Here is a 15,706-nt window from a genome sequence, read left to right as displayed (position 1 = left end):
GATATTTAACAGTCCGCATTTAATTCTCCTGTTTTGTCTTTCTGTCACAGAAGAGGTTTTAATTTTTATGAGGTTGTTATGCATAACTCCTCTTTGTTTAATTTTAGATTTAAATAATTTAGGTGGTCGGGGGACAGACACCGTTTGTATAAAATGAAAACTATGGCTGGGTAACTGAACTAGAAGCTCAGAGAGTTGTATAGGACTGCGACTTTGAGTCCTGATCTCAACTCTGGGTTGTCAGGGATTTAAATTACTAATAAAGTTTGCCAGGTTCCTAGAAATGAGAGCAGCTCCATCCAAAGTGGGATGAATGCCGTCTCTCCTAATGAGACCAGGTTTTCCCCCAGAAAGTTTGCCAATTATTAACGAAACCCACATCGTTTGCTGGACACCACCTGGACAGCCAGCGATTAAATGATGACATGCGGCTAAACATGTCATCACTGGTCAGATTTGGGAGGGGTCCAGAGAAAACTACGGAGTCCGACATCGTTTTTGCGTATTCACACACCGAGGCAATATTAATTTTAGTGACCTCCAATTGGTGTAACCGGGTGTCATTGCCGCCGACGTGAATAACAATCTTACTGAATCTACGTTTAGCTTTAGCCAGCAGTTTTAAATTTGATTCAATGTCGCCCGCTCTGGCCCCAGGGATACATTTGACTATGACCGCTGGTGTTGCTAACTTCACGTTCCTCAGAATAGAGCTGCCAATAACCAGAGTTTTGTCCTCAGCGGGTGTGTTGCTGAGTGGGGAAAAGCGGTTGGAAACGTGAACAGGCTGGTGGTGAGCCGTGGGCTTCGGCTTGGAGCTATGCCTCTGGCGAACGGTTACCCAACCTCTCGGCTGAACAGGCGTTACCGGAGGACTGCTAGCAGAGGCTAAGGCTATGCTATGTGGCTCCGCACCGGCTACAGGGGGCTGGCTAACTACCGCAGCTACTGAATGGTTTTCCATGGTGCGGAGCCGCGCTTCTAATTCACTAAGCCTTGCCTCCAACGCAGCAAATAAGCTACACTTATTACAATTACCACTGTCGCTAAAGGAGGCAGAGGCATAACTGAACATTTGGCACACCGAGCAAGAAAGAGCAGAGGGAGAAGCCATCGCTAACTGTAAAGCTAATGTAGCTAAATGTGATGCTCTTTTCTTTAAGTTTATTTTTGAGTGGAGGGAAGGCTTTCCTCTTTTTGTATAGGGCTGTAGACATATCCCTGAAAATCATGGTAGTTGAATTGCCGTATTGTTTCAGATTTTTGCTCCGGGCGGCATCAATAATCTTGACAGTGTCGGAGAATCAGAGGAGCCGTGTGACAATGGCAAGGGGTCTGGCGCTGCTTACTGGGTGCTGTAGCATGATCTGTGTGCCCACTCAACTTCAAAAGTTTCCCCTTCTAAATCAAGTATCTTGAGCAGCCATTCCTGTATGAATGCCATTGTGTTTTCTCCTTCAACTCCTTCTGGAAAGCCGACAAGCCTCAGATTATTTCTACGGGTTCTGTTCTCTTTGTCATCCAACTGTTCTCGCAGCTCTCTTAGCTCGTCATCTGCTGCTTTTTTGTAGACGTCGAGGTCGTGCTGCATGGCGGACAGGGGGTCATCAAACTTGTACTGTTTCCCCTCGATGCCTTTTACTCTGTGACCTATGGCTTTGTTGTCTCTGACAACTATCTCCAGTGTTTCAGAAAGCTTAGATAAACGTATTCTCAATCCTCTGTATTCCTTTTTCCATCTCAGTTATGAACCACTGTGGAGGCTCATCAGGTCTGTCGCCGCTGCAGCTAGCTTGGGGTAGCGATAGCTGTTTATTTTTGTCGTCCTTTGTTGTTGTAGCCTCAGTCTTTTTTGATGGCATGATTCGGTTTTCAGTGTTCCTTCTTCTTAAAGCCAGGTGTGTAGGCCACCACCCTCCTAATGAGGGAGGCGACTAATTAAATTAATAACTCCGTAAACCAATTAATAATCAGTCAGCATGCTTATCAATAATGAATCAATCTCAGTATCTGGGTTATGAATCCTCTATACAGGGATCTCAGCTCCTGTCCAAAAGATATACACAGACAACGACTTGGCGATAAATGAAGATTTATTTAAGCTAAATATGTAACAACTGAATAAATGAATAGCAAGTAATAATTAATAACACAACACAAAGTCAACAGTATATAAATGGAATGAAATGAGAGGTAACACTCGTGTGAGTTATTTAGTTTGGCAATAGTGGGACAGAGTATGTTAAGATATATATAAATTAGGAATGCAGGGATGCGCAAAACCTTTCACCTAATGAAACCTAAATCAAAATCAGGATACTTAACTAAGCCTCCTGCTCAACCTCATTCTTCACCGTACAGCGGCCTACTCAAGTTATGGAAGTTCTTTGCCTATTTTTTAGCTGCTGGGATCAAAGGTGAAGCTCCTCTTGGGGCCCTGGACTGTCGCTTCACAGCTCCCGCACTTTCCAGCAGAATGAAACCGGTTAGCACACTGTGGAGGGAGAGCGGTTGAGCCTGTTATATCCTGTGAGTGCCCCAACGTTGGTTGTCTTACGCTGCAGAAACCCTTTGGGTTTGGCACAAGAACCACCGTGGTAAGTGGCTGGCAGCCGCTGGTTCTGATGAATCTGGGGCGAAGAGGTCGGTCGGCAGGTGCTGGTCTACTCCGTTATGATTACTCATTTATAATAATGGTGAAAACACAACCTGATCTCACAGAAATATGTCAAATGACCATGACCTCTTAACACCGTATGGCAGCACGTAATGGGTTGAAATTACGTGCCGGTACCACGATAACAATGCCAATGTAAAGTCAATTAGGATCCATTGTCGTGGTGTACACACGAATTCCCTGATTCAACAATGTCACGTCAACCTCTTTTCCTCAATGATATCCTTGTTGGGAATCAACATATATTTACCTCACATGGTGGCACCAAATATGTTGGGGTCAACATATATTTACCTCACTCGGTGGCACCATAAATGTTGGGGTCAACACACTAGGTTTCACACGGAGGCACCAAATATGTTGGGATTTAACTGGCTATCAGAAATTAATAATTATGATTAATAATCAATTATTATGTTAATTAATGTGATTTAATTAACATTAAATCACCTCGTGGGGCACCATTCCTGTAAAGGGAAAAATGATAGCCAGTTAAAGATATCAGTCTCATAAAATACGCTAAAGTATTCATTTGGAGTTTTGATTAATAATTAAATTAATGACAACAACCAAAATTAACAGTAACGCCTGAAGGATTTCGGAGTTCTTGACGCAGCAGAGGTTGACTATTCATTCACTCTTGTGCAACATTAAACAGACAGCAGGTATGATTCCAAAGAATTATATTTATTCACAAATTAGCAAAGCAAACCAAAACACACAAATTCTAACTAACTATATACAAGCTTGGTGTGTGTGTGTGTGTGTGTGTGTGTGTGTGAGAGAGAGAGAGAGAGAAAGAAGAGAAAGGCAAAGGTGGGTGTGGTGATCATGTAGCCGTTTGGCCTACAAAACAAAATGGCTGACAACAGAGAACTACCAAAATGGCCGAATCAAGGCTGCTTCAGTTTCGGGGGAAGTGTTTGTCTGACTGTGTGGTCAGGACAAAGACAAGGGAAAAGAAGCAGGAACTTAGAGATGCCTGGTTGGGGTAGCTCTGTTGAAAGCCTATTTGTTAATGAGTCTATGTCAATGTGACGTGTGTTGCAAACGGTCTGGATTAGTGCAGAGATTGTTTAGTTGTGTGCAAGAATCTGTTTGTGAACAGTATTAGCAAAGTAAACACTTAGCTTTGGCGAAGCCAACTAATCAATGACCTGACTGCAATCTATCACAACAATACTCAGTAAACAGCATCAAATCACATACAACAAGTTAAACAGTCTTGCTTAGCCTGTAAAGCTGTGATAAGCTATGCCCAGTTGTTACATTACCAATCCTTGAATGGATCGAGGAAAGAGTCACTCGGTGGTGTACTGCTGTTAGCTGGCAGAAGAAGGCTGGGAAGATGGTTCCAGCTGCAGTCTTTGTTGGGTCCTTTGTTCCAAAGGTTCTGATCCGAGGAAGCTGGTCGCTTGGGGTCCTTGCAGAGTTAGACGCTGGGTGCTGACTCACTTAGTTCCTTGTTGCTGGAAAGCTAGTTGCAATGGCCTTGTGTTTGCAACAGAGTATGTGATCAGTTGTCCTCCCTTTAGTGGTTTGGGCCTCTGGAGCAGGGGTTGGGCCTCTGGGCTGTTCCAAGCCCAGCCGGAGAGCAGTGTGAGCTGTTGAAGCTCCTGGAGCAGGAAGAGGAAGAAAACTGTTGGAAGGGAGCAGATCTACAGATGCCTGTGACATCAGAGGCACATGTCACTGTAAAAGGTCTTGTCCAATCAAGTTTTGGGACTTGTGTCTCACTGAGGTGTGAGGTGAGACCTCCTGTGGAGATGGGTGTCACCTAGGTCTCTTTGTTTGAAGACAAAGAGCATGCAGAGGAAAAAGCCTTGAAATCAGTGATGATTTTACCAAATGATAAATCATCTGTGGTCCTGTGAATCCCAACAGTTATATATATTAATGTGCAAAAATGTTGAAAACACTGGAGATAAAAGAAAACTGGATAAGCAAAATTTAAAAGTTTAAAATAACTTTGATCGTGAGCACAAAAGAGTTACATAGGAACCAAACGTAACTGGTTAAAAACATAAGATACAGCAAAAGCAAGTAGATAAAGTAAAAACTAAAGAGTGTACGCAAAACATAAAAGCAAGAGACTAAAATGAAGAAGAGCGCAACAAGAGAGTAACAGAAAACGAGTGAGCAAGAGAGCGGAAAAATACAAGCAGACGGAAAATACAAGAAGCAAAAAAAAGGCGAGCCACGCCGAGCGCACTCGTATCTGGCCAAAGTGAGCGGATTTGATAAGGTGGCCTGTCTAGTTGAAAAATAGTCTTACTATCTCACTAGTCTCACTCTACTTAATGCTTTTCTTATACGAGGCTGTATTCTTTGATATGTTATGCGCGATGGACACATACTCTCCATTATGGTCAAAATTGATTCTTAACATCCAATTAAAAATACAAATTAACATTAAATCAAAATACAATTATTATGCCGCGTATATAAGCAGAGTACTGTAAAAACTAGGCTACTTCAAATACATACATTCTAGACTAACCTATAGTTGCAATTTATAATTAAAAACAAAATGAAGAAGCACATATTCATGCAAACAAGTAAGTTTATATCTAAATTCGAACTATAAAGTTGACTTCCTTACAGGAACTCTGCTTAACTAACCCCCTAACCCCCTAACCCTAAAAACCTTCTTTTGTTGCCTAAACCTAACCACATGCTTTTGTGGCCTAACCCTAACCACATGATTTTTTTTTAACTAAACCTAACCGTACACATTTTTTGCTTAAACCTAACCGCATGATTTTTTTGACTAAACCTAACCATACACATTCTTTGCTTAAACCTAACTACATGCTTTTTTTGCCTAAACCTAACCACACGCTTTTGTGGCCGAAAACTAACCACATGCTTTTGTTGCCTAAACCTAACCACACGCTTTTTGATATTCAAAATGAAAAATGTTTCTGACATTGTGTGTGTATGTGCATCAATATGTGGATGAATGAGCACATGGGGCTGCAGCTTGCTGATAAAGGAATGGCACTGCTTACCACCTTGAGGAATTGACCTGTTGGCGGTCAAGTTGCATTGTTGGTAATGTAGTCACCATGTTTAGGCCAGAACAAGGAAGAAGTGCATTTTATAAAAATATCAATTCTCTGGTTCTGCTGCATCGATTTGGTCTGCTAAGAACAGTCCATTGCAAGTCTAACAATGTCAAAGGAATACAATGCTAAATAGAACCAAGTAGTTTTTGTGTCTACACCAAACCAAACCTTAACAACAGAGTGTTATTTGCCAGAGCATCCCCTTTTAGAAGGTGGCCTTATCAGGGTTGCCAACTTTGGTCAGAGGGCCGGATTGAGATTTTACCTTGTGACGTAATATCTGCTTGTGCGTGCGCGGTCATAAACATACGTGGACATGGTGGCACATTTTTTCTTTACCTTAAAAGAGTTAATATGCACACATGGCAAACACAAGAAATGAGTGTATATTAACTCTTTTAAGGTAAAAAGAGTTAATATGCACACATGGCAAACACAAGAAATTAGTGTATGTTTACATATTCATATCTATAGGCCTAAGCCCCACATAGGTCCATAGACGCTCAATATTTGTTTTACGGCGCAGGTCAAGGTCAATTTCATCACACAACGAAATTCATTCAATTTTATACAGAAATACATAAATTCAAGGACTTTCAATGACCTGTGGACATTTAAGCATATTTTCAAAAACTTTCCAGGGCCTTGATTTTTTCAAATTCACAAACTTTTACGGATTTCAAGGGCCTGTGGGAATCCTGTTGATTTATCATGTTTTATGTGACCTTTGGAGAGCCCGTCAGAAAACATGGTAAATGTTTAGCATCTGTGAGCCCCAGGAGAAAAATGTAGGCCTTAGACCTACAGATAAATTGAATTAAGAAAACCCAATGTAAACTGCCCTTTATTTCTTCTGCTAAAGAATGTAATTTAAGGCCAGCAATGATCATGGCATGTTACTATACATGGGCAGTTCATTACCTGGAGTTTTCATTTGAAACAACCCAGTGTATGCATTTTATGCAATCCCATATAATAAGGTCATGCCATAACTCAGCATAAACCAGTTAGTGTAAAATTATATGCTGTTCCCATGTTTGTCCACTAGATGGCTGTAGAAGGCAATGAGTGAACTTAAAGCGATACTCCGGTGTTATTCAATCCATAGCTCTGTTACCTTAGGTCACAGAATGCTGTCTATAGAAAAAAACGAGAAAATTTGTAGGAGGCTAGGGGAAGGAGGAAGTAGCATGAAGTTAAGGGTAGTCCTACGAGACCTAAACTTTCTTTCTGAGAATAGTATGTAGTCCGGTCAAGTCACACAATGGCTGGATGTAAAAAAAAAAAAAAAAAAAGGACTCTGCGACGGTGGAGTGAAATTTCTTAAATGGGCGTGAGAGAGTGAAATTGATGGTGAAAGAGTGAGTCACACCAGATGCGTGAAAGTTGGCAACCTTGCCTTATGGGTAGTGTGTGTGACGTAGCCTTGTAGTTGTCCTGTGTAGGCGCTAAGAGTGAAGTATGTATTGCTCCCCCTCCGGTGTACTGAATGAGAAGGAATGGCAGCTATAACATCTGTGGGTGTACAGTCAGAACGATAAAGCCCTGTGCTACAGTTATGAAAACAGCCTGTAATGCTGGAAGGAAGAGTGAAGCCAAAAAAATGCCAACTCTTATCTCTACTCCTCCTCTGTGTGTGGGATTAACCCTGCTAGTTGGCTAGTTGGCACATTTACGCACGAGACACAGCAGCCTAACTTCATTAATTATCTGGATCTAATGTATCAGGATCCAATGTTAATTAATGTTCTGTGCTCTTCTACACATCCAAAAGGTCACACACAGGGCTCTAGTTTCGCAGACCGGGCGAGGCGGGGGCGAGGCGGGGGCGCAGCGCACCTGCGCTTCGCCAACTGGGTGTGGCTAGGCGGATTTTGCAAGTTTGGCACACCGTGCGCCTGCCGCAGCTACTCCTCTTTCCCACCTTTGTCCCTCCTACCTGCGCAAGTCGGAAAGAGGGAGGAGAGAAGGCATGGAGTGGGTTTTACACACATCACACCAATCAAATGAGCCCCTCTCCTCGCCCTTAAATGCGCCGCGCAAAGGCGTAATGAGAGTTTACTCAATTCGCCATGGCAGAAGAGAGCAGCAGCGTCAGACGGCCAAACTTCTCCCAGGAGGAAACTGATGTTTTGGTCCGGGAGGTCCAAGCTCGCAGTGTCCGAATATACGGAACTGTGAGCAGACCTCCACGGGCTGATGATGCAAAGGTAGCCTGGGAGGAGGTCACCACAACTGTAAATCAATGTTGAGTTTCTCTCGTGCGCGCACACGCTCTCTCTTTCTCTCTCACAGTCTCACTCTGTTTCTTTTCTTTTGACTTTTCTAAGATGACAGATGCTGAATATATACTCCCTATCTGATACTGTGGCTGTTTATGGTTGGCTGAAAGGGATGTGAACTCATTAGTTTGCAGCTGTTTAATCAAATCAGGTTGGGTTTCCATTACGCGTGCCAAACGTGCCAAACGGTGCCAATCCCCTTTGATCTGACATCAGATGTGACGGGACAGTTGGTATAGAGATACATTTATATGCTGATTGCAGATAGTTGCATTGAATAGTGTTTTTTGGGTATTTATTGCATCGTTAATGTGCCTGACATTCTGGAAACCTGCCTGTGAGGTTTTGGTGACGTGTGTGCACTGTCTGCTGGTCAGCCAAACTTCGGCTTACACCGGCTGCGCTCCCCCTGCGCTGACAGTAGACCTGGTTTCAGATGGCGAGCTTTTAGCGCACCTTCGGCGAAGCCTTTTGGCATGAAACTGTCACTGCGCCAAGCTGGATCTGGTGACACATCCCCCTGCTGCGCCACCACACCCATCTCAGCGCACCTCGGTCTGCCAAACTACCAAACTGAGCGCGCCTCGGGTTGTGCTGCTTGAAATAAGCTCTGCGCGGGGTTCGCCACCCTGCACTGCACCGGGAAACTAGAGCCCACAAAGTCCAGGTTCATACAGTGGAATTGTTTGGAGTAAAGCAGCATCCTCATGATAAATCCTGAGCTCCATCAGAACTGTCTAAATAAAATACTTCAGAAGCTAAAAGTTTAATTTCATGTTTCATAACACGGATGGTTGGTTTAAATATCATAATATAATGTCCTTTATGAAATTAAGACTGTGTAACGAGTTACTATACTGTACAGGTCCGGCAGAAAATATAACAGTACTTAGAGCTTAGATTCTCTGCCCGAGCCCGAGCCCGGCCCGGCCCGCGGGCCCAAGCCAGGTCGGGCCGGGACCCCCCACCCCTCTGACCTGGTCAGATATGACAGAGAGAGAGAGAGAGAGAGAGAGAGAGAGAGAGGGTGTCAGATATGACAGAGAGAGAGAAATGGCTACAGGTTGGGGGTTGCAATTCACACATACAGAAAGAGAGAGAGAGAGAGGGGGGTGGTAGAGATAAGTGGGAGGGACAGCAGCTTTCCGTGCCTCCAAAAAATATGCCCTATTCATTCAGTGCTTACCCAACATGCTCAATACATGGACATGCAATTACAAATTGTCATTAACTTATTACGTTATAAAAAATGATGAAAATATGGACTTACCCATGTTTAAAATGACCTGTTGAAGTGAAAAAACGAGCACTGACAGGAACAGACGAGTGGAGTTGATGTTTAACCGGCGCGGAGAGGACAGGAGAAATGCACTGCCTGTGTGGCCAGTCAAGTGCCTGCGAGTACACTCACAGGACTTCCGCGGCACTAACGTGCTCGGTGTGTCCTTAGCGTTAATTCTAACAGCCAACTTATTGAAAAATGTCGGGTTTAAATCGGGCTCAGGCCCATAATTACAGTTAATTGGACGGGCCAGGCTGGTCCCGGACATAACGTGCACGTGAATTTTTTGGGCCCGATCTAAGCTCTAACAGTACTGCTAATTTTCAAACCGTTTCAGTTGGACACTGCATCTCAACTGCTCACATGTGCCACCTGCTGGTTGTTGTTGCGCACTGCAGCTACTCCTGGATCAATTATTTCACCCCCTTCACTGTGGCCGTGGCATTGAAATGAGTAACATCTTTATGTGAAATGGTTAACAACAGTTTGGTAACACATGGGAACGTCTGCTTGTCACTTCTGTGAGGCTATTAATTCACACTACGCAACTAAATAATATATCACACATTTTTTGGATAAAATATATTTCATATGCATAGCATATGTAGGCCCATTTATTTATTTTATAAAATCTTGTGCTTGCATAATATTGGGTGTTAAAATCATTAATATAATGGCCATTCTACCCTCTTGGATTTTATTTTGATGTTTTTACACTTCACTTCTGCTTCCTGTCTGTTCACCGCTCTACTGTCTGTCCCAAATGAGAAATGAAAAAAAAGGAATTTGCAAAAACCAAAATTGCACAGTCTTTCGAATTTGGTTTTCTGGTTTTTTGTTTGGAAACAAAAAAGGAATAGATCGTTTTTGGTTTAAAATGAAAAAAGGGGAAAAAACATGTGACTTCCGTTTTTGGTTTCAAACACGAAAACGAATTGGCTGAATGTCCGCAGACCTGTTCAATTTTCAATCCAAAAAGGAATAACGATAAAACGAATCGACAAAAAACAAAAACGGGCCAGGTTTGATTGGTTTTTCATTACTTGATTCTGACACCAAAAACGGTTTTCCGTGTTTTGTTTTGAATCAAATAACAGATTTACCGTTTTTTGTTTTTCGAATTACAAATGAATTACGAATTATCCAATGATACCCTGACCTAGTTGCCAGGACCCAACTAGCCAAGCTAATGCAAAACGTGACTTACGTACTATGGTTAGGAACCACTCAAAAAGCAGATATATCATTTATTCTTTATTTGTAATGTTTTTAGAAGGCTCTGATCTTCAGTCTGATATCAGAAAACACTAATATGATTAACAACAATGACAACTGACAGACTACATTTAGCTTGGAAGACTCATCTGAAACATCGCACAGGCATACATACTGACAGTGCATGTCATCAGCTCTCAGGTTCAGTATACCACTGACTCAACTACAGACTACTGAATGCTTCTGTTCCTTGCTTAAGGGCACAAAAACAGTTTGGTGGAACTTTAATCACAGGATGCCCTCAGCTGAACATCACCAGCAGCCAAAGTTAAATGTTAACAAACTGTCTCTCACTCAACTTTGCGTAAATGTCATTTTGACACATTCGACCAAGCAGTGCAACATGCCGCAGGCCAAGGCTGCAGCACGTTAAGACATCAAACACAGCCTCATGCTAGAAGCCAGTCCTTGGTGTATGTTTGTGTGTGTGTGTGTGTGTGTGTGTGTGTATGTATGTGTGCGTGCGTGCGTGCAAAAACAGATAGTTGAAGAATGTGGCAAGAAGATCTAAAACAATATATTCTGAATGAATTAAAACCTAAACTTAACATGTTGATGGGGTACAAAATGACCATATGCTATTCAGCAAAGTGAATAATTCCAATTTTCTTTGTAATTCTAACACCAACACTTTTGGTTTTGGACAGAGGGTGAGTGCAGGACAGCAGTTCTTCATTGATTTAGTAGCCAGAAAACAATTGCTACAGTTGACATGTAAGATCACACACATTCTGCTGACATATTGTTGAAAGGTGTAAATGAAAATGGACTGAGGTCAGTCTGGCCTGCAGCTGCTCGTCTGCTCAGCTGTGGTCAAGTCTAGAGGCTTGATGTGACACAAACAGACACTGCAGTTTGAAACACCCATTATACTGTGAAAGTCAAGAACCAAGTAATGCTACTGTTTAATCTTAATGGGAAACATGATCAAATAAAAATGTAAATCACAAAATACTGATAAACACTGAAATATTGAAATTCACACTGCAGAAAGAAATTAGATGTTTGGTGTGGCAGAGGTGGAAAGGACGTATAGCAAATTTTGTTCCACTTCTTGTGTCCACTTTGTGGTGCTAGGGAACACACAGTTATGTACATCATGTTGCTGTATATAAATTGTAGACCACACCATGTAAATTTTATGTACATCACATTATAATGTCACACAAGGCTTACTTTCTGTTGCCAGTAGGTGGCGCCTGATTGGCATGTTGATTTCTTAAGACATGGACTCTTATGGAACATGTGAAATTTTGGGCAGATTGGATAATTAAATGTACATTCAAGTTTAATCAACTTCCTGTTTTATGGTGAATAAGGCATCACCTGGGCAATGGTGTTCAATGAAGACTCATAATCTTCACAAGGAAGTATCATCAAGGCTTGAAGGCTTTTCTTACCAAATTTGAGCCACATGTGGTCAACCCACTGTCAAAGTAAAAAACATGTCATTTCCTGTTGCCATTAGGTGGAGCTATGACTATTAGTCGATTTTGCCACGTAGATGTCATTAGGCCAGGACTCTTTCTTACAAAGCATGTTAAATTTCAGGTAATCTGGACAATCCATGCTCAAGTTACAACAACTTCCTGTTTTATGGTGAAATGTGCAAAATGGCCACCATGCCATGGCAACACCTTTCAACGAAAACTCACAGTTTTCAACAGAAAGCATCATCAAGATCCCAAGGCTTTGCAGATTAAATTTAAGGTGGATCTGGTGCACCTGCTAGGAGGAGGAGAGCAAATCATAAAAGATTCCATTTCCTGTTGCCAGTTACGAAGTGCTGCCTATTTCACTGCAAAACGTTGAAAACTGATGCCTTGCCATGGGCACACAGTTCAACAAAAACTCAAGCTTTTAACCACTGTTAATGTCAAAAATCTTTAGATAGTACGGACAAAGTTTGTAGTTGATCTGATTAAATCCGTAAGAGAAATTTGATTAAGTATGATCCGTGTAAATGGCCAAAAATGCACAAAAATTACACAGTAAATTCAAAATAGCTGACTTCCTGTTGGCTTTAGGATATGGCTCCAAGATAATTTTTTGTAAGTCTGGACATGATACATGTGCACACCAAATATTTAAATGCAGATAAAACATAATGCAGGGGCTATTTTAGTTGAAGTTTTATAGGGGGTGCTAGTGAGACATTTTTTACAGTTGTAGTATCAGCTTAAGCTAATTGGTTAGGTAACATACTCAAAAGCATACATTGTTACTTTGTTGTTGACGGCAGTGTTTCCGCTCCCTCTTCAAGCATAGGTGTGCTCTGTTGTAGCTTGTTTACAGTTAGCAGCAGTTTCTCTGCTCAAGCTAACTTACTTTATGTTGTGGCAACTTATAGTTGTACCTGTTTTGGTTAATAGTTTACAGAGGCAAGCTACCTTTGTTGATAATGACGACCTGTTGGTGATGGCAGTGTTTTCGTTCCCTCTCTCAGCATAGGTGTGTTAAACCTTGCTTAGCAACAGTGCTTTCACTTAGGCTAACTTGATTTATTTTGACTATCGACCTGGTCGTACCTGTGCTGTTGTTTACATTACGGCATTCCTTATTTGGATTAGATTTAGATTTTTTTCAGTCAGTAGCAGTACTTTCATTTTAGCTAACTGCATTATTCTGGTAATGACTTGGTCGTACCTAGGCCATTTTTGGTAGCACTTTATTTTACAGTACGCTGATTAGACGTAATAAGCCGAATTTTGTATCAAATTAGAAAAAAACTACACCTAGTATAATCTTTATTAGACAGTAAAATAGACAACGTTGCTCTAATAAGACGTAACAATCCGTAGTTTGTACCAAATTAGGTAGAAATATGTTCGCAATTTAAAAAGAGACACTAAAGAAAAACAATTATATCCTAATAAGAGCTAACAAGATGTACTTTGAAACAAATTAGACAAAAACTAACACGATTATATCCTAATTAGGACTAACAAGACGTGCTTTGCAACAAATTAGCAAAAAAATAGAGGTAATTATATTTTATTAGATGTTAAACAAACACAATTATATCCTAATAAGAGCAAACAAGATGTACTTTGGAACAAATTACACTCACAGAAATATTTAACCCTAACTTTTAAGATTTATGTAAAATAATTACATGACAAAGTTCCATTTAATTTTTTGAACATAAACCTACCTAATAAACTTTACATGATGCATATGCATCAGTGTAATAAAGCCTATTCACTTGAAATGCATATTTACCAGGTTTATGTATTCAGTATTAATATAATTTATTGAATTTAAATACATATTAATCAGATTATGTATTCAGAATACATTAAGTATATTTGTTTGAATTACATAATAATTAGGTTACCTATTCAAGATGAATAATGTGTATTTGTTTGAAATGCATAATAATTAAGCTTAAATTCAATCAAATTCATTAGATTTATGTATTTTTATGATTAAGATCCAATGATTTTTTTCTATTAGGTTACTTTTTCAAGATGATTAATGTGTATTTGTTTGAAATACATAATAATTAAGCTTAAATTCAATCAAAATGGATTAAATTTATATATTTTTATGATTAATATTCAATGAGTTTTTTCTATTTTCCATTCCACAACATCTCAATGATGCATACAATCAGACAACCTTGTTGATTCAACAAATTTATTGACATTATAGAACTCTTCTCTTCACCCAGACACAGGCACAGACAGTACTCAGCAGGTAGTGTAGCTCTTCAACCCTCATCTACTGCTGTAGACGGAATCAAGTATCTGCTGCAACGATCGCAGTAATGGGGTAATATTGAAAGGACCTGCTCTTTTTCTTATCAAGAACAAACTCTATTGGCTCAATAAAATTTAACACTTTTTTAAAGTATTCTTTTCTCTTATAAGCTGAAGCAAGTGCACCACCTTCCCCCATTGCATTCACAAAAGGATTAGACTTACACAGTAAATCAGCTAATTAATTAACAATGACACAATCAACCTCAATGTCTTTGTTTTTGAAAAAATCTGAAAGACTGCTACAAGTTATCGGCACAGACAGTACTCAGCAGGTAGTGTAGCTCTTCAACCCTCATCTACTGCTGTAGACAAAACATGAAAAATGTTTTCTAACTTTAATAGAACAGAGGCAGGTTAAGAAGGTTAAACAAAGTTTTAACTCATCACCTGGCAGGAAAGGGTTTTCCTTGACGTATACACCATCTCTTATGGAGCGATACTGCTGGTTTTCAAGCTGGTCAGTGTTACTGTCCTGTGTTCTGTGGCTATCAAAAACTCTATTCAACAATTCAGTAGAAACAAGTATCTGCTGCAACAATCGCAGTAATGGGATATATTGAAAGGACCTGCTCTTTTTTTTGTTATCAAGAATAAACTCTATTGGCTCAACAACATTTAACACTCTTTTAAAGTATTCTTTTTGACATGAGAACATAGAAAGCTAGAAACAGCAGGTGCTCAGTCAACTGTGTGTTCGATATGTGTGCATCTTCCAGGTCGTGAACAAGAACACTATGGTTATCGGCATGTATGGCCGGTCTCTTCCTCAACTTCCTCCTTCCATCCCCGCCCCACCCCAAAAAAAGAGTCAAATGAGCAATTTGAGTTTCAGTGCTCTTACTTTGGTGGAAAGTTTGGTCGATTCCAGGTCCATCAGGATCTTTTGGTATGCTTCAAATGTATTCTTCAAGCTTTTAGGATAGCTTAGATTAAGTGCATAAATCAACCCATAAAACATCACGCATGCATGGTTGACACTCTGGAGGTTGTGAAGAACTTCGACGCCTTCCAGGACCACACCAACATCTGCAAAGCGTCCACCAGGACCATCAGGACCATCACCCTCAGCTCGAACAGTGTAGATTGCCATGGTCGTCCCTGCGACGTCTGCCTCGGCCTCACTGCATTCAATGTCCTAAAAGATGGAGGGAACAAAGAACAATGAGCTTTGTCACTCTAACCTTGACCTTTGACCACCAAAATCTAAGCAGCTCATCATTGAGGCCAAGTGCATGTTAATTTGACTAAATCCCCTTAAGGCACTGGAGACATAGTGTTCATGAGAATGAAATGGACACAAGTTCAAGGTCACAATGACCTCAAGATCTTTGACCCCCTAAAAGCCTGAAAAACAAAAC

The 15,706-nt window shown here is 40.8% G+C and overlaps 1 protein-coding gene across 1 annotated transcript; it reads right to left on the bottom strand.

Annotated features, from left to right (window-relative positions):
• Window positions 1–275: 275 nt before the first annotated feature.
• Window positions 276–1,122, bottom strand: LOC144466748 (uncharacterized). Its single transcript, XM_078174164.1, has one exon. The coding sequence runs from the start codon at window positions 1,112–1,114 to the stop codon at window positions 326–328; it is 789 nt and encodes a 262-aa protein (XP_078030290.1). The 5' UTR covers window positions 1,115–1,122; the 3' UTR covers window positions 276–325.
• Between the last annotated feature and the right edge of the window lie 14,584 nt (window positions 1,123–15,706).

The sequence above is a fragment of the Epinephelus lanceolatus genome, chromosome 14 (assembly GCF_041903045.1).
Source record: "Epinephelus lanceolatus isolate andai-2023 chromosome 14, ASM4190304v1, whole genome shotgun sequence".
NCBI classification, from domain to species: domain Eukaryota; kingdom Metazoa; phylum Chordata; class Actinopteri; order Perciformes; family Serranidae; genus Epinephelus; species Epinephelus lanceolatus.
This window is presented reverse-complemented; position numbering and strand designations above follow the sequence as displayed.